Below are 25,820 nucleotides of genomic sequence, written 5' to 3'. Positions count from 1 at the left end.
ATAGGAAGCATCTCAGATGGAACTATCTGCAGAAGTAATTTAAATACATGAACTAATGGACAGCATATTAAAGTGCTCTGCCAACTGTAATGCAGGTAGCCAATGAATGTTTGTGCCATCTCCACATTTCGCTGGCACCAACTGTTCAAGCTCCATTGAAAGCTATTGTGAAAGCCATTGCGGCTTGTGCCCAGGTACACAAATCTTGGTGATTGAAGCATGTACAATGGCATGCATGAGACCCAAGTCTAAGCCATGCCTTCCCCAGTTTAAGAATCCTGGGCAGCAAAGCCTAGCCAGTATTCAAGAAAGTTTCTGTCAATATAGAAGCACCATTGGTCTTAACAAATCAAGGTGGCCCCTTCTGCTCAACCTTTCCTACCATGGCTGTCCTCACTAATTCATTGGCAAGAAAGAGTAAGAGATAATGGACTATGGGAGTGAAGATTTGGCATTAGCATAAAACAAGTGGACAGCCTTTGAATGGCTACAAGATGTAGAGGCGTAAATCTGGATCTGACAGCTGATTTATATATGCAGGGGCATTACATAGTATCTTCTTAGTTAAATGTTTAATTTGAAATAATTTGTGATGCCTGTCTCAGGCATATAAATTCTTGCTGGAGGTACAGACTTGGACTTGATGAGCACATTGTGGGTGGCTCCACCATTAGGTAGAGGGATCAGACTCAGATTGCTATCTTAGATGGGGAGCAAAAATGGCCGCCATAACTTTTGGAACCACCTTTGCCACCCTGTGCTTGTTTGGTTTGTCCAGGAGGAGGCTGAAGACGATGATGACCTGTCTGACTATGGAGAAGATGTGGATGGGAAACGGGATGCCCTTGCTGAGCCTTGCTTCATGCTGATAGGAGAGATATTTGAGCTGCGAGGAAGTAAGCAGTGGTCTTGTTCATTGTTGGGTTGGACTAGATGACCGTGGTGATGTTCCTTCCAACTCTACAATTCTATGATTCTGTGAGTGCACTCATCAGGATGATAGAAACGCACCACATTTTCATGCTCAGTTTTAATATGGGAAGGTGGTTTTCTGTCAAATCAAGCACTTGCGTATGTAAAATGTTCTACATGCACCTAATTGCATAGACGTGTGCTTTTTGCATGTAGCATTAGCATGGTTGTGACCTGGGTAGGTGCACTTGCAACATTTACGCAGGTAAAATTGTTCTACCCGTGGCCCACATAAATCAGGTTTCCTGCACCTCATTTGCATATGTCTTAGTCATGGTTTAGTGTTAATGCGCAGCCCCTGTGTTGCAGAAATAACCCTCTAAAGAAACATTCTGAAGTTGAGCATGTTGAGCAGTGTAACTCTTTAGCTAATTTCCACACGGAAAAAAGTGTATTAGTGTTGCATGCTATATGCTAAAATCCTCAATGTAAAATAGGCAGTGCTTTTTTTTAGGGGGTACTCCAGGGTACACTATACCAGCACCTCTTTTTGTTGTTAAAAAGTATGACACTTACTGTAACAACTTTGTGCCTATTTTTTCTAGAAAAAAAGCACTGAAAATAGGTAGCAATAAATAAATGAGTTTTGATTCCTGATACATTCAAACCATCTGTGTGCAAATAAGCACTAGGAAAGAATTGTTCACTAGAAAGGTTGGCCATTTTTAAAAATTGTCTAGGCTCCCTATGAAGGCTGCTGAGTAGGAAAAGTCACATAATCACTTGTAGTAATTAAAAGGGGCGGATTTTTACGTAGTAAACAGCATAACGTGAACATATAATTAAGAGTATTTGAGTAGACCCTATCTGCATGCTTGGAGTTGACTTCTGTGTGCTGCTTGCTTTTGTTTGTTTTAGTGTTTAAGTGGGTGAGGAAGACGCTAATTGCACTAGTTCAAATCACTTTTGGAAGAACCATCAACAAGTGAGTGCATTACGATTTCTCTGCTTCTAGAATTGTACTCTGAATCAGCTGCTTGATGCAGGAACAGCTGATAACAGCACTGACATGGCTAGCATGTTTGTTCAGAAACTAGCTTCTGCATGTTTCTTTGTATGTAGAAAAGGAAAGTTAAAATTTCACAAGCTTCGTTTCAGAATTCCAGACAAATCTTTCTTAACTTTCCCCATGTGCCTTGTATGTCACAAATCCTTATGTACTCAGGGCTGAACCAGAAAGCAGGGTGGGTGGGAGAGCCAGGCTTTCCCAAAATTTGGTGCCAAGGAAATTTGAATTTGTGATCTGCATCAATTTGTATATATTTGCTTATTTTGCATAATTCTAATTATGTCAGGCATGGGGGAGATGAGAGTTACACAGCACATTGCCAAGCTTATGAGACTTCATCAGGCATGCCCTACAGACTCCCAAACCTGTCCTTGCAGCTTTGGAGATTAGAAACTTGCCTGCCCCCCCCCTTTAAATGAAAGCATAAGAGTTTCAGGATGCTGAATTCTTCACCCAGTATTAGATGTAGACACACAGTGGTTGCATTGAAATATAATGTGACTAGAAGCCACCAGAGGGGGCATGAGAATGGAGGATTTCTAGCTATTTGCATGTTTCCATAGAACAGTGCTTCTCAAACATTTTGAAGTAGGATTCACCTCTACCTTTTAAAAAAAAAAAAAAAACCTCTGCCCCCCCCAACAATACAGTAGTATCACAGTTTAAGTTAAAACTTAAACAGTTTGTATTTTATAGTTAATATTATTATAGCTGCATTTATGTATAATTTTATTATTACTGCCAATTATTGTTTTACTCACACCTAGTTTTCACTGCTTGCTGCTGTCCTGTTCCTAGCTCTCTCTTCCCCCTTTTTATTTTCCAAATTTTAGGTATTGCAATTGTAAGAGTAACATTTAGATTAGTCCAAGTTGCTGTATTGTCTAAGCAACATATTGTATCTAGGTGGATATTTGCCTTGTGGAAACCCTATTTTTGTTGCTTGATGTACAAGTTGTCTCTAGGAAGTTTCAAAGTGGGTTAAAAGCATGTCTCCTCTGGCTATAGTATTATGACCATTTCTTCTTGACGCCTCTCCCTCAAGGCAAATTCGTGACACTGTAAATTGGATCTTCAGTGAACCAATGCTTGTTTACTACATCAATGTGTTCCGAGATGCTTTTTGGCCAAATGGAAAACTAGCATCCAGCTCAAAGCCCAGAAGTGAAGAGCAAAGCCGGGAGACGAAACAGAAAGCACAGCAAAAATTACTTGAAAACATTCCAGGTGAGCATATCAAATCACGTGTCATGTTAACGTTCAGAATGTAATGAATCAAAGGAAATTATGGTAATAAACAATATTTACCATTTGTTTAGCCCTTAGAATGTTCAAAACACTCCACAGGCAGAGTTAAACTGCCCACTTTAATAAGCAAATCTGTGAGATTCTATGAGATTAAATTTTAAGCAAACCAAGTACACACACACACACACACACACACACACACACACAGAGTTGCATATTTAACCTTTATACAGATCCCTGACATCTGTCAGATGTTATTCTGTGGGTAGAAGAACTGTTTCTTTTAAAAGAAATCAGGGTGGCATTTAGGTGATATGGAAAAAGCAGAGAAGCAGGGAACTAAATCTACTGCGCCCAAATATTGAAAATAAAAAGGCACTTTGTTGTTGTTTAGTCGTTTAGTCGTGTCCGACTCTTCGTGACCCCATGGACCAGAGCACGCCAGGCACTTCTGTCTTCCACTGCCTCCCGCACTTTACACTTTACAAAAAGGCACTTTACATGTGTATTAATCCATATTATATTCTTCTTGATGATAAAATCTCTGATTTGTTTTTAAAAGATAGATAACAGGAATCTATTTTAACATTTTGGATATGCAGGCTTTTGAATCAGTATCTCAATACACAGCTTACATTGCTCTTTGCATATATATATTTAATTCATTGGAATTTCTTAAAACACATTAGCAGATACGTCACCAAAATTAAATATCTTTTCTTTCAGATACACTACAGAGTCTCGTTGGTCAGCAAAATGCTCGCCATGGTGTAATCAAAGTCTTCAATGCACTTCAAGAAACCAAGGCCAATAAGCATCTTCTTTATGTGAGTTACCAGCACATTATTGCATGGGTTTGTTACTTAAAATTACTCTTCCTTCAGACCTCAGAATTTGGATTCTTGGTGTTAGTTTCTGGCATTTACCCTTTGGCCTGCAACAGTAGCTGTTTTATCCTTCAACCTTTTAGAATTATCTGCAGAATTTGTTTTAACCAGGGATGGGCAAGATCCACTGAGGGAAATGTGGAATTTGGGAGATAAAATCCCCTTGAAGGTCTGTGCCGCTTGAGATTTTGGTTTAGACTGGGAGGAAGAGGGATAATCTATTTTTTTTTTTTTAAATGATATTTATTAAGATTTTCAAAAATACAGAAAGTAAGAATTAAAATACATTCAAAGCCTTATTTTCATACACCCACTTTCCGGGACTCCCCCCTTCCCCCACCCCTACCATATTCCTCTTTCATATTGTTGGCTCCACAAGCTCTCAGTTCTAATTGAAACTTAATTTGTTTAGACCATTATTCGAATTTAAAATTTATACACTCCTCATCAATACCCTTAATAAAAAGACAAAAATTCTCTCCCCAGGGCCCACCCCATTTTCATTCCACAATTTCCCTTTTTTTAATGATAAGGACACCCCACACAATAGAAATATGAGAAATAAGAAATAAAAAGTATAATAGATGAGAAAAAGCTCATTCAGAAAAAAAAAAAAGTTGACAAGCCTTTGGATTTTAGTTCTCCCCCCCCCTGTCCCCGGTTTAATTTCCCCCTGACCACCAAACCATGTTATCTGCCTGGAATTCTTAAAGTCCATAAATCGCCTATTTCCCCCAACTCCTTGCTGGCTTTTTCTTTTTATAATTATTTTTTAAAACATTTAACTTCAAATCTTTAATAAAACTCCCCCCATTGTTCTTTCCAAGTTGTAGTCCAGTTTCCTCTTGTTCCGCTGCTGAAACGTTCTAATTCAGAAGCTTAATAACTCTGCAGGGATTATTATTATTCAGGAACAAAAACTTGCGTTCAGTCCCTTCCTTTCTTCAATAGAAAATTCTATTGTCTCCTTTAGCTGAACACCCTGTAGACAAAATATTGTTTCCGTTTTGCAGCTTTCCCAGAAGATAACCAGTTCTGTAAAATTCCAATGGTATTTTTCCACTTACGACCATCTTTGTAATGTCCCAAAACTCCTCTAGGGGGATTGTTGTAACTTTGTTTTCTCTAGTCCAAAAGTTCGATTGTTATCCATGTTTTCGCCATTTTGTATCCAAATTTTAGCGAGTTATAGCAAATTGTAACAAATTTAACCAGCAAAGTTCTCATAATAAAATCCTCTCTGCTTTCCGACTTTGACAGCTACTTTGACAGCTGTCAAAATCTCCGACTCTTTTCACCAGGCTCTCTCTTCAATCACCCCGGTTCCCAGGGGGGGGGGGGTTACGTTTCTTCTCCCTCAATTCTTCCTCCAGCACAGTTCTTATAGTTCCCCATCGTGGAATTCTTAGTTTTAATCAGCAATACACATCTTTTTGGACCTTGGTTTCCCCGTCCTTGTTTTGGAAGGTTTACAGTAGGGGGGGGGACTGACTTCCTTTTTGGATCCCCCCCCGCTCGTGTCCAATCCGAAAAAAAAAAAAAATTCTTTTTTTTCTCCTTTTGAACCCGGTTTCCAAATTACTCACGGGTTGTTGTTAAGAAGTCCGAATTTTCAATGGAAGAAGTCAGCGCTCTCCGCCGGATGGCATGCGGCTGCGCTCGGCAGGGATAGCAGAGGACTCAAAGCACCACGCTTCTCCCCGGCACCCGATCCGTAGCCTTTAAAAAGGCTCCTTCACGAGTCGGGAGGGCGCTAGCGGTGCCAGCCGAGTCTCCATGTCCACGGCCTCCGTGGCCGTGGTTTTTAAGGGTCCCCGCATCGCCGGTGCGGTAGGACCCAGCCCCTGCCGAGCAGGCTCCCTCCGGAGCTCGGAGGGAGTCCGCCATTCGGCGATGGCGCCAACCCGGAAGTCCTCGGAAGAGAGATAATCTAAACCTGATAAATTTACTAATCCTTGAGGTCTTCGTAGGTATGTGAAAATCTGTGCAGAGCCCTGTATGTGCCAGTAAACATTGATGAATAATAAGGATTTGGTCCTCCCCAGAGAGCTACCAAGGGCATTTTTCCATGTGTGGTTCTACAACTGTCAGATGTGCAAATTGTTTTTTTTAAAAGCAACCAATGAACCATAGTACATAGTGGACAACCTGTAGCCTTCCAGACAGGGCCAAGCCCACCCATGAGGCAACCTGAAGCAGCCACCTGGTGTGGTGGAATCTCATGGGGCTGTGCCCTGCCCACCGCCAGAGTTGTGTGGCAGCTTCCAGCGAGATCTTGTGGAACCAGGTATAATACCTTAGAAAAGGCTTTTACTGGACAGCCACTCTGCGTAAAGCGTAAAGGGCCCCACAATAATCTGTGGACTTTACAGTAATTGCTTCCTTCCATGTATGCCTCTTGTTCCTGAATTGACCACTGTGGGGTCCATGTGGTAGCCCTTGGGGGCAGGGTGTGTGGGCTTGATCTCTGCACCTATTAATGACTTGCTATCCACGTTTGTAATTACCGGTTCAGAAAGAGGGGGAAAACGCTTTTAATCTCTCTTCTTTTCCAGGTGTTATTGGAATTGCTGCTAATTGAACTGTGTCCTGAGTTGCGAACTCATTTAGAGCAGCTTAAAGCAGCTCAGGTTTGAATCTGCACAAGTGAATTACTAGAGACATGTCTGTTCTTAAAAGCAGACATGTAACTTATTTCCCTCTTTTCCACAGAGGGCTGGCTGAGGACTACTGCAAATTTGTATTTTTCTTTTCTTTTTAAATTCTACATGGAGCAAACAAGACTTGAAAGAACTGACGATACGGTAGAATGCCAGCACTGCGTAGTTTCTGGCTTTTATTTAACTTGTTACATGAATAATTCTGTTTAAGATGCAGATTGAAATGTAAATGTTAATATAAGGTATAAGAACTATAGAGTATTTTAAAACATTTATGAAAGGCATTTTGCTTTAGTGGTATACCAATGAATGTTGTACAGTTAATTTCCTTGCTGAGGATAATGAACATTCCTCTATTTTCTTGTTGTATTGAAGAGCCTTGTTGTGCAATATATGTAAAGATATTGTGTAAATTTTATTGTTTTTATTTTTACCAAAGATTTCCCATAGTTTGGAGCCTTTGTAAGCAATAAATAACAAAAATGAACTGTAGTGTTTCATAATTAAGCTACACTTTCAGTGGGTCAAAGTGCTGCTTTCAGAGAGAATTGCACTGATTCTGCAAGGTGCAGAACATAGATTTCATGTTGTCATAAATCACATGAATGAATGACTTGGCATTCATTGCATAAACCATTATACTAATAACCTGTTCACTTAAACCTTTCATCCTCTCTTGATATCATTTATATAGCTATTTCCCTAAATGTGGCTCTTTTTAAAGCACTGGTAAAAGAACAACTGGATTTAATGCGAAGCTTGCCAATTCACTGCTGGAGACTCCTGCTTTTTGAATTTTCTGAAACTTAATTTAGTCCAGCTAGGAAATGTGATGGTATTTCCAAAGCCTGAATGGGCCCAAAAAGCTTTTGGGTCTCCCACACCTTAACAGATGGAGAAAACATCCCTTTTCAATTCCTTGTTCCTAAAGAAAAATGCCACAGCACAGCCACTTTGCTTTTCCATGAGTGGGTGCCTCAATCCTTTCCCAGCTCAAAACATAGCCACTACTGCCTTGAAAAATGCCCAATAGCTTTTTGAGTAGCAAGGGACTTTTATGGTACAATTTCAAATGCACACAACGTGTCACAGTGTGTCAGTGATCAGCTCCACATGCCTGAGCTCATGGTTTACTTTGATTCTGCAATGTACCAACCTACACAGGGCAGAGGGTTTAGTGCTCACCAGCTTCATGCAGCTGCCCAAGAGGCATGTCTTGACAAACAGATGGTGACTAAATTGTAAAGCTTCAGCATCTCCAGGGTGTGCTATTGTTCAGCAATACTAGAAAGGTCTGATATGGGACTTTTCAGCAAAGTTTTATATATAAAAGATGTTTCAGTTGTTTAATTCCAGTATTCTTTTGCTGCAACTGATGACTGAAATAAGAAAAATTATCTAAGAATTGAGGGGTATTTAATAAGCTGGCCTTGAAAACTTTTAAGTATTTGTAGGCAATGAAAAAGGCATTTAACGATGCAGTTTTTATTAAGTAAACTAGGGTTGGACAGCCTTCCTAATGCTGTTGGATTCCATCAGCCCCAGTCAGCATGACGAATTGTCAGAAACGGCGAGAGACAGTCCTGCACCCCACCCTGATACCAGGTAACAGAGCTACAGTTCTGAACTTAATGCACGTTGACCAAAACTTGATGGTTACGTAACACTGAAAGTAACTCATACAATGCTTTTCTTTTAGATGAAGATAATCAGAACATTATGTGCCTAAAATGCTTGCAATAATAACCATGATTTATCAAAAGCTGAACGACAACTGACATTTGTCGTTATAAAGACAAAACTGCCGGAACTTGCTCAGATTCATCAAAACGATGCTCTAAATTCTCCCATGATTAGCCAGTAGCTCAAGTTCAGAAGCCAGATCGGGATCCAGCCTGCATGCCTATAAACACAAAGATGAATTAGAGTGACCATAATTGCAAATGAACTTTATACCTTCATTGTATTATATAAAGCTTACATTACAAAGCTACGAGGACACACACTTTTTAAAAAAAGTATTTCGAATGACAATCCAAATAATGTCGCCTCAAAGAGCTAACAGAGTTAAAGCAACTTACCTTAGAATAATAATTTTTAGCTGCTGCTAAATCTTGTTGTGTTCCTAGGCCAAACTGGAGACATCTAGCCAAGTAGAAGGAAGCCATAGCAAGCCCTCTCTTTATATAAAAAGGAATGCAGTCTGTTGCCTTTGCTAACTTTTCAACGTCATCATTTTCTGCAGTCCTGTTTGGATTCACAATACAAAGTAAAAGTTTAGTTATTCTCAGAACCCTTGGGGGCCGCCATTACGACTTTGCCAACTGTTCTTCCTCCACATCTGATCAAACCTCTCACTTTACACCTCACCCACCCCTTTGCTATCCCTCCGCAGCAGTCACAGCTAGCACAAAGCACCTCTCTACTCCCACCTTCTGCTAACCCCTTTTAAAGCAATGGGGAGGTGCTTTAAAGAGCAGTTTTCTGGAATGCTAACACAGCTGGAGGGAAGTACTTCAGAGTGCCTTGCTAAACAGCTCTCTGATGCGCCTCCCCCCTCCATTAAATAAATTTGTCAGGGCTGCCTGCCACTGCACTGCTTGTTTGCTCACCTGCCTGCCTGTTGTTTGCCCTGTTTATTTGTTTTTATTTTTATTTATTAAATACTGGAGTTGGTGTGGCGGCCTACCAGCAGCCACGCAAACTTCAGCATGACAACGTCGTTACATGTTGATGTTTAAGGGAAGAAGCAGGAATAACTTGTATAGTTGGTGCATTTTTGTGCTAAAATCCTCATGCCCCTTCTCCACTTTTTGCAAATGAACCAAGAGACAAGCAAAGGGTTGTTAAAGCCATATTCCTTGTGAAACAGCAACAGAGACAGGCTTGTGTCATAGTCCCTGCCCCCACGCATCTTGTCTTCTCATTCTCATTTGCCTGAATGTGAAAAGCGTGTTGATAGGGCTTTTGTTGCTGTTTTCAGAAAAAATGGAGGGGACGTTAAATACTAAGAGCCCTTTGCTCTTGGTCAAAACAGCATTAGAACGAGAAGGGTCTGCAAAAGCTGGCATTGCTGCTGCTGTCAGAAGGAGGTGGGAGATTAGAAGTTTGTTGTGATCTCATAGCAAAGCAAGCTAATCATTATAAGTTGGGAGAATTAAGGGCCAGACTAGATGATATTATTATTATTATTATTCCCCACCTTTTCCCCTGATGGGACTCAAGGCAACTTACAGACATGATGGTGTTCAAATTGTCTGGCTGTGTGTTAAACAAATAACTGACATGGGAAGGTGGTGATCCAGACTGAGAGCATGCTGGAGGTTAGAAGGAAATAAGGCTTCCCCCCTACTATGGTACCAGTCCTAATTGGGGGCTTCCTCCCTGCTCTCCTCCCTGCTCCCAGAACACCAGCATGTTCTCTCTTCTCAGGGTCCCTCCCTTCTCATTGTACTCAAACATCTCCCTCTTCCATTCTTCAGCTGTCTCCTGTGTGAGAGAAAAAGGACGCAGAGCCCACAAATGGACATGGCAGTGAAGGCAAAACCAGGTGCAGAGCAGGGCTGCGGAAAGGAATAGAGAAGTGGCTTCAGAAATGGGGTTGCGGTGGTGAAAACCAGGCTTAGTAGTTGCATGGGGTGGGAAGGGGGAACCACTTGGAGTAAATGTGGAGGAATGGCGAGCAGAGCAAGTAGGGACACAGCCCCTACTGGGTTAAACAAAAAATGAAATCAGCTGTACAAGGCCAGGCAATGTGAATAATGTAATGTTGAATTTGGCCCAAAGATTTCACAGTAGTATAGTGACTTGTTGTAATGATCTCAGGCAGGCAAGCAAGCAAGCTCCAATAAGAATTAATGAGTCTCTGGCAGTTTTATGGTATGTTTATTTACAATTAACACCCAGAGAGCAACTCCGAGCCTGCCGCTCTTAGCTACGAGTTGGTCACCCTTTCGCAGCATGAAGGGTGCCATAGTCCAGTCCTTCCTCTCTTATACTTTCAGCTCTTCTTGTTCGGGGACAAGGTGGGTGGACTCCCCCCTCCCTCAAAAGAAGAGTCCTCTAAACGCTGCCTCCCTCCTGGTTGCATAGCAATCCCCTCAATGTCATCTACTCCTCCCTTCTCTCTGCCTGCAAGCCTTCTGAATCTGCTGCTCTATCTGAGTCTGGGAACTCTTGATGAAGGGGAGCCAAACTAACCCACTCCTGCTCTGTCTGTGACTGCATTCCCTCGTCTCCAGAGTCAGACTCTTCCCAGAAATGTCAGATATAGGCTGCAAACCCATGTACACTTTCCTAGATGTACGCCCCACTGAACATAGTGAGCCTTGCTTCTGAGTGAGCATGCTTAGACAGGCACCATTAGGCAAAAGGTTAGATGTATCATTCTTGTCACAAACCAGGTAGGAACAAGTGGAATGGTAGCTATTTCCCAAAGTTCTAGGACATCATTTAGCAAAACCATTAAGGCAAAAATGAGAGTGCTGAATCATTTCTCCATTCTCAAATGCCATCCAAGTGCTTTAAAACTGAAGCTGGATGTATTGCTGAAAAAACCCTTGAGCTAGAAGATTAGCACTTGAACATGCAATCTGGAAAGTAAAATAATTCTTTATTGAATAGTGACATGAAGAAAATTGTCCTACCACCATGCCTCACCAGATATGAACTAGATAATTATGCCTTTCCTGGGTAAACTCATGTGTTCCTCCCACTTAAAATCTAGTATCCTGCATTTAGTGGATATTAAGGGCAAAACATAAAACCGATTCTCTCTCTCCCCCCCCCACTGTCTTTCCCTTTTGCTGGAGAAAGCAAGGAGAGTCAAGCAGAGAGGAAATTTAGTTCCAACAAGCAGAATTGTTTTTTTAAGATCAGCAACACAAAAATTAAAAGGTACCATATTTCTATGTATCTGTTCTTTGGGAACTGATCTAATAATGCCTTTGTTTTCATCATTAGCTTCCACTTGAATTACTAATGAATTAATTTACCTTTTGGCAAAGTCGGCTGCTTTTGTAAAAAATTTCCTTTTGTAGTAATATTCCACCAAGTGACCTTTAGCATAGACATTCCCACGATCTGAGGCTGCAGTCAGGCACTCCAGAGCAGCTTTTAAATTTGGACGTACACCGTGCCCATAAAAATACATAAGACCAAGGATGCCCTGTGATTCCAGGCTCCCATTTCCACAAGCTTCTGAATGCCAAAAGAAGGCCTGTAGGAGAAAGAATGGGATTTTGAAACATATATAGTGGCAACATGGTTGAATGGGTACTGTACAAAATACGCTTATGAGCAGCCTCACTGGCTAAGCAGAGATGTAGACTTGTAATCAGCATAATATAATGGCCATTAAATTACATGTTATTGGCACTTTAACCAACTGATTTGAGGGCTCTCTTATTACATAGCCTAAAAAAGGTAAAGGACCCCTGACAGTTAAGTCCAGTCGCAAACGACTGGGGTTGTGACGCTCATCTCGCTTTACTGGCTGAGGGAGCCGATGTTTGCCCACAGACAGTTTTTCTGGGTCATGTGGCCAGCATGACTAAGCTGCTTATGGCAAAACCAGAGCAGCACACGGAAACACCGCTTACCTTCCCGCCGGAGCGGTACCTATTTATCTACTTGCACTTTAACGTGCTTTCGAACTGCTAGGTTGGCAGGAACTGCTAGGTTGGCAGGATTACATAGACTAGGGGATACCAATGTGGTTCCCACAGGGGCTTTTGCTGACGCCTACGGGGTCCCCTGCCCTGGCTGAAATCAGGCTTGAAAGAAACATTCTGTTGCAGCCCATAGAACAGGTTGTGGTGTGGCCTTGGTTGCGGAGTTTATATGTGGTGCCCGTGACAGTTTCTCCCGCTTGTTCACGGTCCCAACAATGTTGGCGATTACCAATTTAGGCATATGCATAAATGGCAGTGAAAATGGTAGTGAACACGCCAGCACTTCTGACGTAGTGTATGGGCAGCTACCAACTGCAGTATAGACTCTTGGGGCTTGTCCACCAGACTTCTGCTTGCCCTGTGCTTGATAGGCATTGGTACGAGAGGTTCTTTGTCTGCCCTGCTGCTTTCCCTAGGAAAACTTGCTGTTGAATCGGAACAAATGTTGATCCGCAGAAAACCCAATTGACGTTTTGTTCTGATTCAGCAGTAAACAGCACGTTTTCCTGGGGGAAAGCAGTGGGACAAGTGGAAGTGTGTTTGAGCACTTAATCTTAGAACACAGTCTTTTAAAAAGAGCAAGCCAATGTTTCTATTTACAGCCTGCCAGATGTTTTGCTTAGTTATAAATGCAGAACTTCTCTGATATTTAATGGCTTCTTGTTTTTTGAAATGTTGAGCTCATGGCATTAAGAAAAGACTGGTTGTTAAATTACCCCAGGATGTTCAAGCCTTCCTTCAAATGACTAATGCTGTTATCATGAGATTCAAGTCTGATGTGCCAACCCACGCAGCTCATTAGTGTTCCATTACGCAAACCTGGCCACAAATGTCAAAGGGCCGAAAGTGAATTTTGCTTTTGCCAGCGTACAACTTCATTCTTTTTCTTTGTAGTGCTGCTATCATCTTCATTTTATTTCTACACTGCCCTTCATCCGCCGATTGCAGGGTAGTATACAACAGTACATTAAACTATTCTCATAATTGCTGTGGCTCAGTTTCTTGGGGGGGGGGATTATTTGAGTTTATATTGCTGCAAATTGGATCCTTCTTTCTCCTGGGTATTTGAAAGCTAAGGCAAGAATATTTGGTTTAAATGGGGGAAGTGTGTTTTGCTTGAAAACTCAGGGAAGCAAATGGCTGGAGGGGGGGGGGGACGGACCACACATTTCACTTCTTGCAGTGGCAACGATCATAAGTGATATGGGTATCCGGTACCCTAAATTCAGATAAGGTGAAAGGCTACTGTGAAAGGTAGTAAAAGCTAGCTCTTCTAAATGGTTTAATATACCAAGCATGTTTGAGGGGAGACCCTATTCACATAGAGAAAAGATAATAGGTATTTTTTTTCTCAATCAAGCAAGAAGGATTTGCCTGTACAACCAGTCTTCTACATGCACTGCAAACGTGCAGCTGGATACTGTTCTCATCAGTGTCATAATGGCTGGATCATCTTTTGATGCAAATGGAGATGTAGCTTCACAGAGAGCCACTAGCTCATGGGTAGGCAAACTAAGGCCCAGGGGCCGAATCCGGCCCAATCGCCTTCTAAATCCAGCCTGCAGATAGTATGGGAATCAGTGTGTTTCTACATGAGTAGAATGTGCCCTTTTATTTAAAATGCAGCTCTGGGTTATTTGTGGGGCCTGCCTGGTGTTTCTACATGAGTAGAATGTGTGCTTTTATTTAAAATGCATCTCTGGGTTATTTGTGGGGCATAGGAATTCGTTCATCCCCCCCCCCCCCAAAAAATATATAGACCCCACAAGGTCTGAGGGACAGTGGACTGGCCCCCTGCTGAAAAAGTTTGCTGACCCCTGCAATAGCTCTTACACATGCCTAGTTGCCTACAGCTACAAGCAGATTAGGGTCAGTGCTGCTGTAAAACTTTCTCCCCCCTGGCAAAAAGTGCTGCATCTCAAAAGGCATCAGGTACTTAAGAAACGCCTTAAATTGCTTGGCAGCCTTTCATTGCAAACCAGTTGTGGATGCACAAGTATTTTGTACTACTCACTTGATTCTTGCCACATCTAAATCACAACAGCCTCATTTAACTGGACAGCACACCTGAATCAAGATTTGTGATGTAAGCCAAAGCAGAACACGTACCTTTTTCAGATCCTTTCGATGCTTTGCTGAATACAGCATCCCAAGGGCTGTTTGAGCCTTTACACTTGCTTTTGGGTTCCCGTGGTCTGCAGCAATAAACCATAAACTGGAAGACATAGGAAAACATGAGTGGCAAGGTTGGCCTGTTCCTCTTAAAACAGGTATAGGTAACCCATGGCTAGAATAAAGGGAAAGGGAGAAGCAATGGAAAGAGCTAGACTGGTAAAGAAAAAGCGATTTATGTGCATTGTATGTGTGATATGGGATGCGGGTGGCGCTGTGGGTTAAACCACAGCCTAGGGCTTGCTGATCAGAAGGTCGGCGGTTCAAATCCCCGCGACGGGGTGAGCTCCTGTTGCTTGGTCCCTGCTCCTGCCAACCTAGCAGTTCAAAAGCACATCAGAGTGCAAGTAGATAAATAGGTACTGCTCCGGCAGGAAGGTAAACGGCGTTTCTGTGCGCTGCTCTGGTTCGCCAGAAGCAGCTTAGTCATGCTGGCCACATGATCCCAAAGCTGTATGCCAGCTCCCTCGGCCAATAAAGCGAGATGAGCGCCGCAACCCCAGAGTCGTACGCAACTGGACCTAATGGTCAGGGGTCCCTTTACCTTTATGTGCGATACAACATTGTGTCACCAGATGGCGACGTGGAGTCCCGTTTTTCTCTACCTGTTTTCCTGTTTAAATTTACAATGCTTTAAACTGAAATGCTTCTTTGATGTGTCTAGATCCAGCCCAAGACAGATGAAGCAATGGAAGGTGGAGAGTTAAAAAGCCCTCTGTAAGTTATCTGCTCAGACCTCTGGCAAAATTAATCTGTTGTTCCATCTCTTGGCAGCCAAACCCATTATGTGGAGGTGATGGAGAAGGGAATGAAATGTATTTTAAAAGGTGATAGCATGCACGGATGAAGAGGCTCTGTCCCTGCCCACCAGTGACACCTGACAGATTACTCCTAAGTGAATACTGTCTTTGACAAGTGAAAAACAACAACAACAAAGGTTCTCCACTCCTGCTTTAGGGCTGTTCTATATTGCAGTGTCCAGATGCAATTACAATGAAGTGGGAACCTGGAAAAATGGCAGACTGAGCCCTCGTCTCCGTGCTGAGAAAATGCACATTTCCTACCAGTAAAATAGCTATGTGGTGTGACGAGGCAAAGACTGATGCGTGCGTGCAAGAGGCATTAACGCATGTGACCTTTCTCAAAAGTGCATCCACATCACACAGGTGTCTCGTGAAGGTTACCGTTCAGCATCTTTCTCTGAAATCTCAATTCCACATCCTTCATAGCAAGCTCTTCCAAGGTTGTAGGCAGCAGCAAACTTCAAATGCCTTGCTTTAGGGGAACTGGAGTTGATAATCTTCTCCATATATTCAATTCCCTTTTGCTGTAGGTGACAAAAAACAGCAAAAATACACAGCATAACAAAACTCTACCAAACACAGCATATGAAATCCATATTGGCAAACTTAACAAAAACATTAACATTCCACTAAATGTAGCAGTTACCAAGGGGGTAACTGTTTGTTACCAGGGGGAAAAGTTTGTGGGAAGAAAGGTTTTTTTACAAGTACGAATCCGAGTAAAACAAAAAGGGTTTGGTAAATTGTAACCAGATGCATAGTGTGCCTGATTTCTCACAATTTTATCTGCTTCTTTCATTTGGTTTCATGTGCAGCATTTCCTTTGGATATTACAATGACCCCCACCCCACCCCACAATGTAACAAATATATTGCCCTCTAGTGACATTAGGAAATATTTCATATGATTAAGATTGACCTGCAATTGTAGAAACTTAATACAGTAATTGGCTTTTAAAACTTAATTGGGCAGCATATAAATTTCTTCATTTTTATTTTTATTTTTAAAAAAACCCTTGTATCAGAATTCACATATGCAAACATCTGCCTCTAGCATGAATGCAGCACTCAGGGATAGGACTACAGTGGTACCTTGGTTCTCAAACGCCTTGGTACTCATACGTTTTAGCTCCCAAACGCCGCAAACCTGGAAGTAAGTGTTCTAGTTTGCAAACGTTTTTTGGAAGCCGAATGTCCGACGCAGCTTCCACCTGACTGCAGGAAGCTCCTACAGCCAATGAGAAGCCGCACCTTGATTTTTGAACGGACTCCCGGAACGGATTAAGTTTGAGAACCAAGGTACCGCTGTAGTAGCATTGCATACTACCTAGCATCTATGTAAGCCACCCATGTTCTCCAGGCTGCTCACAAAAAGAAGACAATGCAATATTTTAAAAAGTCAAAAACAATTAGTTGCTGCATAAAATTATTTTTACCAGTAGAGTGGGGGAAAATATAAAACCAAGACAGCAGCACAAATGTACAGCAAATTACAGGTCTGACTTTGAGAGCCTGATTTTTAAAAAAGGCTTGTACAGATAATTTTTATTATTATTATTATTTTTACTTAGCACCCAAAAGATCATAACAAGAGCACCAGGAAAGTCTCTCTGTGACAATATTGGACTCTGCCTACCATATTTAGGGCACATTCCTATGATTCTCAGTAGGGCCTCTCAGAGGCCATAGAATATTTTAGACCACCTTTTCCATGGATAGACCTCCTCTTCGTTCCCAGGCCTTTGGCAAAACAATCTATGGCTTTTTAAATTGTGTGGGGCTGGGTTATTGCTTTTGTTTGTTACTATGGTATGCATTTTTGTGTTTTTTATATTGTAAGTTGTTCTCCGATTCTCAGATGGATGGTATAGAAATTTAATAAATAAAAAGCACAGCGCTCTCAGAATTGGGTGTTGGGGGGGGGGTAAGATCCCCCCAATAAACTATGATTGCACAATCTGACTTCATCAGTGACTGAATTAGCCACCTGAAAACGCTAACAGTCTAGAAGCATCCTCTGCTTTCTGGCTCCACCGATTTGCTCTGCCCAATGATGTTATGCTTCAGACATTTGCTTATTAATCTGCATCTTTGAAATTCATGCTGTTAAGTAAGAAAAGTTGTTACCTAATGAATAACCAAAGGGGGGAACCAATCTGGTTGCAACTTACAGGATCTGGTGGGGTCCCCAGTCCATCATAGTACATTACGCCTAGTTGATACATGGACTGAAAATCTGTGTTTTGTTCAAACTGCTGCAGTGCCTCTTCATACCATCCCTGTGCAAGAAACGACGAGAGATCAAATACTCAGGATTAAATCTAGCTACTGAAGCCTTTGGGATACAATTGTGTCATTTTAACATAAAATATTGTAAGTAAAATATAAAATCCAATCCAGAAACTGTCACTAGACATCCTGGAATATGGAAATTATGCGAACTGTTTAATAAAACACGTGGAATGCCTGGATCCAAGCCATGAGAGATGCGTGTCACTTTCAGCAGAGAACCTTGGAATAAGAACTAGCTGTTTTTGTTCTCCTGCTAAACAGGCCAGGTTCTCTGCTTGCTCCCCTAAAAAAAAATGCAAGCACTACAGAAGAGAGGTCCTTGGGAAGAAACCACTGGAAAGAACAAGTCACACGAACCCAAAACTTTGTGTGTGCTTTTGTGATGGGCTGTGTACAGAGAGCAGTTTCCTTCACTGAGGTCACTGGACAAGCCTGAGTTGATATCGGGGTTCCCACTGAGCCACAAAGGATCACTGGACAAATGGTTGGAGTCCTAAATGGATTTCAATTTCTTCATTTGTATCTAGCCATTGGACATCACAAAGCATGAATGTTAGCAAGCTACAGATCTGCATAAAAATGACATAAGTTTACATAAATAAAACTGACCCATACCCAAATAAAACTACATACAACAACATAAAATTCTGAATCTCTCTGGCAAATCACTGGATTGCCCCTTAAATTGTTGGGCCCAATTGAAATCAGTAAAATAAAAATAAAGATGTAAAGCCTGAATAGAATAATATAAGTCCTGAGCAATATAAAAGCATGAATAAACTTGAAATTCTGCATCTTCCTGGCAGGACAGGAAGATTCCCCTTAAATTTTCTCCCCTTACAGCAGTTAGAAAACGTGCCAGTTTGAGCATATTACACCAATCTGACCTGGTAAATGGTTGTGAATTTTCCTAACATATTGACATCTGAATTCTTAATCCCACATTTCAACACTGATACTTGTTCAACACAATTTCAAACTTCTTCATGTATGTATATGGTGTGTGCGCAAAGTCCCACCTCTTCAAAATACATCTGCCCTCTGAGAAAAGAGGCCAAAGGATCTCCATTTTTAATCCGCTTTTCCAGTAACAATTCAGCCCTTGAAAGCAGATGCTCGTGACTGTAAATCTCTGTTTAAAAAACAAAAATAGTATTTGATCCTGAAACGTTAAAACAATCTTCATTACATTATCATCACCTATGAGATGACATACCGTATTTTTCGCTCCATAGGACGCACTTTTTCCCCTCCAAAAATGAAGGGGAAATGTGTGTGCGTCCTATGGAGCAAATGCAGGCTTTCGCTGAAGCCTGGAGAGCGAGAGGCATCGGTGCGCACCGACCCCTCTCGCTCTCCAGGCTTCAGGAAGCTATCCGCAAGCCTTGCAAGCCCGGTGGGAGTTCCCGTGGGCTCACAAGCGCGCGAGGCTTGGGGCGGCAGCCTGTCGCCCGAAGCACGGGGAGCCCTCCGGAGGGCTCCCCGTGCTTCGGGCGAGTGTCTGCAAGCCTTGCGCGCCCGGCAGGAGGTCCCGCCGAGCGCGCGAGGCTTGGGGCTGCAGCTTGTCGCCCGAAGCACGGGGAGCCCTCCGGAGGGCTCCCCGTGCTTCGGGCGAGTGTCTGCAAGCCTTGCGCGCCCGGCAGGAGGTCCCGCCGAGCGCGCGAGGCTTGGGGCTGCAGCTTGTCGCCCGAAGCACGGGGAGCCCTCCGGAGGGCTCCCCGTGCTTCGGGCGAGTGTCTGCAAGCCTTGCGCGCCCGGCAGGAGGTCCCGCCGAGCGCGCGAGGCTTGGGGCTGCAGCTTGTCGTCCGAAGCACGGGGAGCCCTCCGGAGGGCTCCCCGTGCTTCGGGCGAGTGTCTGCAAGCCTTGCGCGCCCGGCAGGAGGTCCCGCCGAGCGCGCGAGGCTTGGGGCTGCAGCTTGTCGCCCGAAGCACGGGGAGCCCTCCGGAGGGCTCCCCGTGCTTCGGGCGAGCGTCTGCAAGCCTTGCGCGCCCGGCAGGAGGTCCCGCCGAGCGCGCGAGGCTTGGGGCTGCAGCTTGTCGCCCGAAGCACGGGGAGCCCTCCGGAGGACTCCCCGTGCTTCGGGCGAGTGTCTGCAAGCCTTGCGCGCCCGGCAGGAGGTCCCGCCGAGCGCGCGAGGCTTCGGGCGGCAGCTTGTCGCCCGAAGCACGGGGAGCCCTCCGGAGGGCTCCCCGTGCTTCGGGCGAGTGTCTGCAAGCCTCGCGCGCCCGGTGGGAGGTCCTGCCGAGCGCGCGAGGCTTGGGGCGGTAGCCTGCAGCCCGAAGCACGCGAGGCTTGGGGCGGCAGCCGCGGGGGGGGGGGATAATTTTTTTTATTCATTCCCCCCCCCCAAAAAAAACGAGGTGCGTCCTATGGGCCAGTGCGTCCTATAGAACGAAAAATACGGTAGTTATTGTTTTGCTACTCTACAAGCTGCATTAAACACTCTTCGGACTTCTTTTGATATTGTCTGCATGCATCCTGCGAAATACAACTTGGGGCTTGCAGCCAGAGTAAGTGGCCCCAATCCAAAGATCACCGTACACAACAGTTTCTGCCAGCGAGTACCAGCTATACAGATGGCACAGTCAATTTTTACAGTGCTGATTAAACTGGGGAGAAGGAGAGCCAAAATTCAGCCCCCTTACCTTCAACAGCCATATCCACAGGAATATCAAAGCTGACCACACCATCTGCCAGGAAATATGCTTGCTGAACAAACCCAGCATTCACCGTGTGTGTATTCTTTTTATTTAAAAAAATCTACAACACTCCTTGGCACCTGAGGGGCCCAATCCTGAAAGCAGGCCAATGCACACAATGCACAGATTGCCCTCTTTGTGTCAATGTGCCTGAATGATTTCAAAATGTTCCTGGAAAATAAATCCGACCTTGAAGCAAAATTAAGATCAAGGAACAAAGCTCCTTGTTAACCTGAGGTTCTTTTCTTCCATGTGTTTAGGAAAGTAGTAGCAGATCCCACGAGCCAGAAGTAGACAGCCTTTTCAGAGCTAAGGGCTGCAATACTGGTGGCGATAAGTGGGACCAAAGCAAGAAGTGGGTGGGTGTGGGACACTCCTCATTCATGCTCTCTCTCGCGTGCTCGCTCTCTCTCTCTCTCTCTCTCTCTCTCTCTCTCTCTCACACACACACACACACACACACATCCATTCACACAAACACACAAGCACCATCTCTTCCCTTCATTCATCCTCACCCTGGGTGTGGGCTAGAGGCTGCAACTAAAAAGGATGTGTGTGGCTATATACATTGCTTATACACCGCAACAGATGAAGTAAAGAAGCAGCAACATCACCTCTCTACTAAAAAATATGCTTCCATTCAGCTCAGAAGCTGCAGTGCGAAGGAGTGTTACTTCACAGCAGAGATGGGAATCTGTTCTCCAGATGTTGTGAGACTCCAACTCTCATCAGCCCCAGCCAACTACTGTGAACAGATTTTTTTTTAATGATTCCATCCATGGAATATGGAATGAAAAATCGAACAGCCTAGGCACCAGGGTCTTCATTATATTTGGGTGCTAGGTGAAAAAGTTCCTCTTCAGCCAGGACTTTGGTTGACTAACATCCTAGGTCCTTTTAAATGTGTGGGAGGTTGGGGTGTGTGTTACTGGTTTGTTTTGTTCTTGTTCTTATTATGTATTCAGTGTATTTGTAGTGTATTTGTATGCTGTAAATCACCCTGAGATCTACAGATCAAGGGCAGTATACAAATTTAATGAATAATAATTACCTGGGTCAGGTTTGAACTCTCCTGATTCAGAAATCTGGACCTTTGAGATGGTTTGGAGAATGGTCTCGCTTCTACTTTCTTGAGGCAAAGGCTCACTGGTTAGCTCCATTTCTTTCTTTCAAACTCTTGCTTTCTGGAATAAATGATTAAATTAGGAGTAAATGCCCAGGCTTGGGAGATTGTGAGGACCACAGAATAATTACTACTTGTGCCTCATTCAGCCATCAAAAATAAGAGATTCAGAAGCTTTAAGGTTCTATTCTTAAGAGGAACATCTCATGCTGATTTTTAATACTACCCACATTTACCTTTATGGGAAAGCACAGTGCCAGAAGCTTTCAAAGGTCTCTTGTTATGAAGGGCACCTTCTACACTTTGCCTGATCTTGGCCAGGCTCCAAACAGTTGAGAGGCTTGATTTGAAACAGGAGGCAAAAAAAAAGAGATGCCTGATGTCTACACATACCACTAATCCAACATTTGAAAACAAGCAGATATGCTGTTGGCTACATACATACACATTTCCAGGCAATTGAAAACTTTTACTAACAAGGGCTCAAAATAGGATAAGAGAAAGCAAACTTGGGGGGGGGGGTCATCTTGTATACTTTTCTTAAAAAGTTTGCTCTGCCCTGCCTTGGGCTCTGCAGAACAGCACAAACATTCTCTATTTTTTATAATATTTTTATTGCTTTTCCATTTTTAACATTATTATAACATCATATTCCCCTATATAAATTTTTAGCTGGACCAAGCCATCAACTTCCCTTCATTCTGTCATCTGGTTTTTATAAAACACATTCTAAATCCAGAACAGCACAAACATTCTCAGTGTGACAGGACCTGGCGCAAAATCTTACAAGGTTCCATAGTTTTGCTTTCCCCCATTGTATAATGGTAGCAACAAATCTCTTGGCAAGTCTTCCCTGCAACATAATGACATTTATTTTGTATGTTTTTAACCTGCGTTTTTCCCAAGAAGCTCAAGTCAGTGCACTCAACTCTCACTGGGGGCTCCTAGAAGCTGTCAGCATGCAACAGTGGCCACACAATGGCTACGACTGGGTCTCAAACCCTTGCTGAGTTAGGGACTTCCCCTGCATGTGAAGACAGGCTCTGACAGATTGAGAGGACAAGACCGATACTGGGCCCAACAGTCAACAAGGTGGTTTCTGCGCATGCTGTAGAGAGGGAAGTGATGGGCAGATGGGACTTGTCCACCTGGGAATCTAGAAGAAGGAAAACTCTAATCCTGAACCTCCACTGCCCTGTGGGATATCTTTGGGAGAAGAAAAGGCTCAAGAGTAAACCCTACACAAATCCAGTGTGGAGTCACTAAGACTGTCGGATAGCATCTTGTACACCTCCTTCTGGCAACTCCTGCAGTCAACCTGGTGCCACAAATGCATTGCACAGCCTTTGTTTGGACCACAGCAGCAAGGCCAAGAGTGGGGGGGGGGTTATCATCTGGACATCCCAGGTAAAGGTAAAGGACCCCTGAATGGTTAAGTCCAGTCAGAGGCGACCATGGGGTTGCAGTGCTCATATTGCTTTCAGGCCGAGGGAGCCAGAGTTTGTCTGCAGACAACTTTCTGGGTCATGTGGCCAGCACGACTAAACCGCTTCCGGCGCAACAGATCACCGCGGCAGAAAACAGAGTGCACGGAAACACCATTTACCTTCCCGCCGCAGATACCTATGTATCTAGCATGCTTTTGAACTGCTAGGTTGGCAGGAGCTGGGACAGAGCAATGGGAGCTCACCGCGTCGTGGGGATTCGAACTGCTGACCTTCTGATTGGCAAGCCCAAGAGGCTCAGTGGTTTAGACCACAGTGCCACCCACATCCCAGGACCTCCATACACACTTCCCAGACTTGCGCCCTGGGGGGCGTCAGTTCAGTCCTAACGCAGCCGTTTGACTTCACCCCCTGGAGGTGCACTCCATTGTCTCTCGAAACAGACAAAGGCCAACAAGAAGTGCCTAAAACTTACTCCAGTATCAATCTGTGCCAACAGTCTGTTGCCAGGATCCTAGCAAAGAGTCCTGCTAAGGTCAAAAGGACTTTCCTGACCCTATTACTGTGGAAATAAATGCCTTGTTCACAGACGGAAAGGGATTAACCTCTAAGTCTGGAGGGACGTTTTGTTTACAAAGCGAGATTCTCACACATGTAGGACATGAAGAAGAAGAAAAACTAGGCGCACTGGTGACTTATCCCCTGTTTTAGAAGGTCCCCGATCCTGAGTGAACTTCCTCAGCACTATATGGACCCTCTCAGCTTATTATGATGGTGGTCAGTGATCTGATGATGATGACGACGACGATTCTGTGACCATGGCTGCCTCTCACCCCTCCTTCGGAAATCTGGAGGGCGAGGGTGTCCCTTTCCTTCCCCACGTCTCGTCGGAGGAATTGCCCCCAACAGGTGAGCGAAAAAGGGAAAGGCGGGTGTGTCTTAATTCGAACCGGAGCTTCTAGGGCCGAGACTGCGGTATGCCCTCTGACCATGCGCAGAGTGCACCAGCGCCACCAAAAAATTAACCCGTGCACCTGCGATTTAGCCTCGGGGTCTGATGCGTGTGTGACTTCCAAGTGGCGTTCGAAACCCAGTACTTAAAAATTATGTACCATGTAACATTTGCGAGGGGGCAAAACCAGGCGCTTTGTTGTGTGCGTGGGGGCGGGGGAGAGAGAGAGAGAAGTGCATGGAAAGGCAAAATGAACCCGCCCGATTCGGTTCCCCCGCGCGCGCGACTCACTGAATTGACCACCGGTTCCCATGGCGAACTGCGCCCTCCCGCGCGCGCGCGCTCACTCACACTCTCTCTCCCGCTTCCCAGCGCCCGCCTCCTGCCAGCTTCGCGTTGCTTGGCAACGCCGCCTTCGAGCCTCTCAGAAAGGCCCGCCCTCTCCCAGTGCCCCGCCTCTTCGAGTGCTGCGGCGCGCGCGCGAGCACTTGGCGGGGAGAGGAGAGTGGGGAGGAGGCGCTGAGGGAGCGGGAATCCTTTGTTCGCTCTGCTGAGGGCGGGGCAAACAAGGGGCGCGCGCGCGCGCGCGGTCAGGTCACAGACAGCCCCGCCCCGCTCATCCTCATCCTCCTCAGTGCCGGTAAAGAGGAGGGATGACAGGACAGTGCGCGCGCACACTCCAGAAGCTGCCTGCGACCGAGGGAGCATTTCGTTGTCTCCTCAGCAGCTAAACAGGGCAGTCCCTCAAAATAAATAAATACATAATTACATCATTGCAACCTAGCCAAAATCAAGAGGGGCTTCTGGGAAAGTGATGATAAAAAGAAGAGTGCCTCTGAGCATATGAGGCAGGAAGCTACTGGAATAATCTAGTTTGTAATAGCTAATTCCAATTGATATATATGCCTTATGGTTTGCTCACAGTATCAGCTTTCCTGAAGCATTTCACTGCATGGCTTTGACTGCGGGAGTTTTGTTATTACTTACGTAATTTTATTCTGTTATGTTGCTGCGCTTGTGGCCTCAAATTGTATCTCCGGAGGGAGGTGCACAAATTTGATGTTTTAATTCTGTCGTTCCTGTCTAGGCGGGACGCTGCAGTGACTCCCTGCAAGACAGTCAATTTGAGAGGAAAAGCAGCGGTATGCAAACTGCATCCTCCCATGTCTGTGACTGTTAAGATTTCTAGTTTAAAATTACAACTATAGTGTTTTACAGGAAAGCGCTATCTACTCATAAAAGGTAGAGTGTGTCAGGTGCTGGGAAACCTGAGTTACAGATATGTGCTAAAATATTTAGGACTCACTGCTGGTTTCTGTGATGAATGAATTATGCCCATAAAGGGAGGGGGGTGACTATTGCTAGCAATAATGAATTAGATTCTCTTTAGAATAGCAGTAGCCAAAGGCACATCACAGTCTTATACTTTTAAACATTACATGGACAATCTCACTAAATATAGCACTGCTAAATTCACACTTTGTCACCACAGTGGCAGTGACAAAGTGTAAATTGTTCTCTCTTACATTTCTAGCTCTTCTGTAAATTGGCAGGGGGGAGATGCACACATCTTCCCAATTACACAAGACCCAGACAAGAGGAGAAGCAAGATTCAAAGCTTTCTTCTTGCTTCATTATGTAGCATCTTAACAATTCTGTCGAAAAATCAGGATTGAAACCAGACTGAATTAGCTCTTGATTCTGTTTCATCAAGAAGCCGTCAAACGAAGATACTGCATGTGTGCATGGGGCAGGAAATATTTCTGAAAACAAACAACTTTAGTGAATGTATTTGCTAGGTTTAGAATTAGTTTTTATCATAGGCCAGATAAGCTTTTATAAATTTAAAAAACTAAGTCCTGTGGGCAGTCTACCTGAATGTATTC

At 44.0% G+C, this 25,820-nt stretch overlaps 2 protein-coding genes and 1 long non-coding RNA gene across 7 annotated transcripts in view; 2 read left to right on the top strand and 1 right to left on the bottom strand.

Moving 5' to 3' along the window:
• Positions 1 to 7,263, top strand: part of SNX25 (sorting nexin 25) — a 57,795-nt gene extending 50,532 nt beyond the window's left edge. Inside the window, exons 15-19 of the mRNA XM_081020474.1 lie at positions 779 to 896; positions 1,831 to 1,897; positions 3,027 to 3,208; positions 3,956 to 4,056; positions 6,672 to 7,263. Coding sequence (XP_080876600.1) covers positions 779 to 896; positions 1,831 to 1,897; positions 3,027 to 3,208; positions 3,956 to 4,056; positions 6,672 to 6,752 — 549 coding nt within the window. The 3' untranslated portion in view covers positions 6,753 to 7,263. The remainder of the gene's footprint in view (positions 1 to 778; positions 897 to 1,830; positions 1,898 to 3,026; positions 3,209 to 3,955; positions 4,057 to 6,671) is intronic.
• A 982-nt stretch (positions 7,264 to 8,245) lies between these two features.
• LRP2BP (LRP2 binding protein) lies at positions 8,246 to 24,542 on the bottom strand. Of its 5 annotated transcripts, none has more exons than XM_081020563.1 (9): positions 24,286 to 24,542; positions 21,466 to 21,598; positions 18,734 to 18,846; positions 17,594 to 17,701; positions 15,805 to 15,947; positions 14,558 to 14,663; positions 11,771 to 11,994; positions 8,858 to 9,023; positions 8,246 to 8,679 (listed from the first exon to the last, which is right to left on the bottom strand). In XM_081020563.1, the coding sequence occupies exons 2-9, from the start codon at positions 21,572 to 21,574 to the stop codon at positions 8,614 to 8,616; spliced, it is 1,035 nt and encodes a 344-aa protein (XP_080876689.1). In that variant the 5' UTR covers positions 21,575 to 21,598; positions 24,286 to 24,542; the 3' UTR covers positions 8,246 to 8,613. The 5 variants fall into 5 exon arrangements, with proteins under 5 accessions (XP_080876689.1, XP_080876688.1, XP_080876690.1 ...); XM_081020562.1 differs by having other exon boundaries at positions 24,226 to 24,540; XM_081020564.1 differs by lacking the exon at positions 24,286 to 24,542 and adding an exon at positions 23,671 to 24,189.
• LOC308485161 lies at positions 8,954 to 15,789 on the top strand. Its single transcript, XR_013990427.1, has 4 exons — positions 8,954 to 9,045; positions 10,259 to 10,326; positions 11,592 to 11,672; positions 15,395 to 15,789. It is a non-coding gene; the product is annotated as an uncharacterized lncRNA (long non-coding RNA).
• Positions 24,543 to 25,820: the final 1,278 nt, after the last annotated feature.

The sequence above is a fragment of the Podarcis pityusensis genome, assembly GCF_964106645.2.
Source record: "Podarcis pityusensis genome assembly, chromosome: 9".
Taxonomy (NCBI): domain Eukaryota; kingdom Metazoa; phylum Chordata; class Lepidosauria; order Squamata; family Lacertidae; genus Podarcis; species Podarcis pityusensis.
Note: the sequence above shows the minus strand (reverse complement) of the source record. Positions and strands in the feature narration are given on the sequence as shown.

Bases quoted from the DNA above. Each gene is read 5' to 3' on its own strand.
- LRP2BP (XM_081020563.1), bottom strand. From the start codon at position 21,574: ATGGAGCTAACCAGTGAGCCTTTGCCTCAAGAAAGTAGAAGCGAGACC. The intron at 15,948-17,593 runs GTAAGTTGCAAC...TGTCACCTACAG, and splicing joins TGGGGACCCCACCAGATCCT to CAAAAGGGAATTGAATATAT. The intron at 11,995-14,557 runs GTACGTGTTCTG...TTTCTCCTACAG, and splicing joins ATCGAAAGGATCTGAAAAAG to GCCTTCTTTTGGCATTCAGA.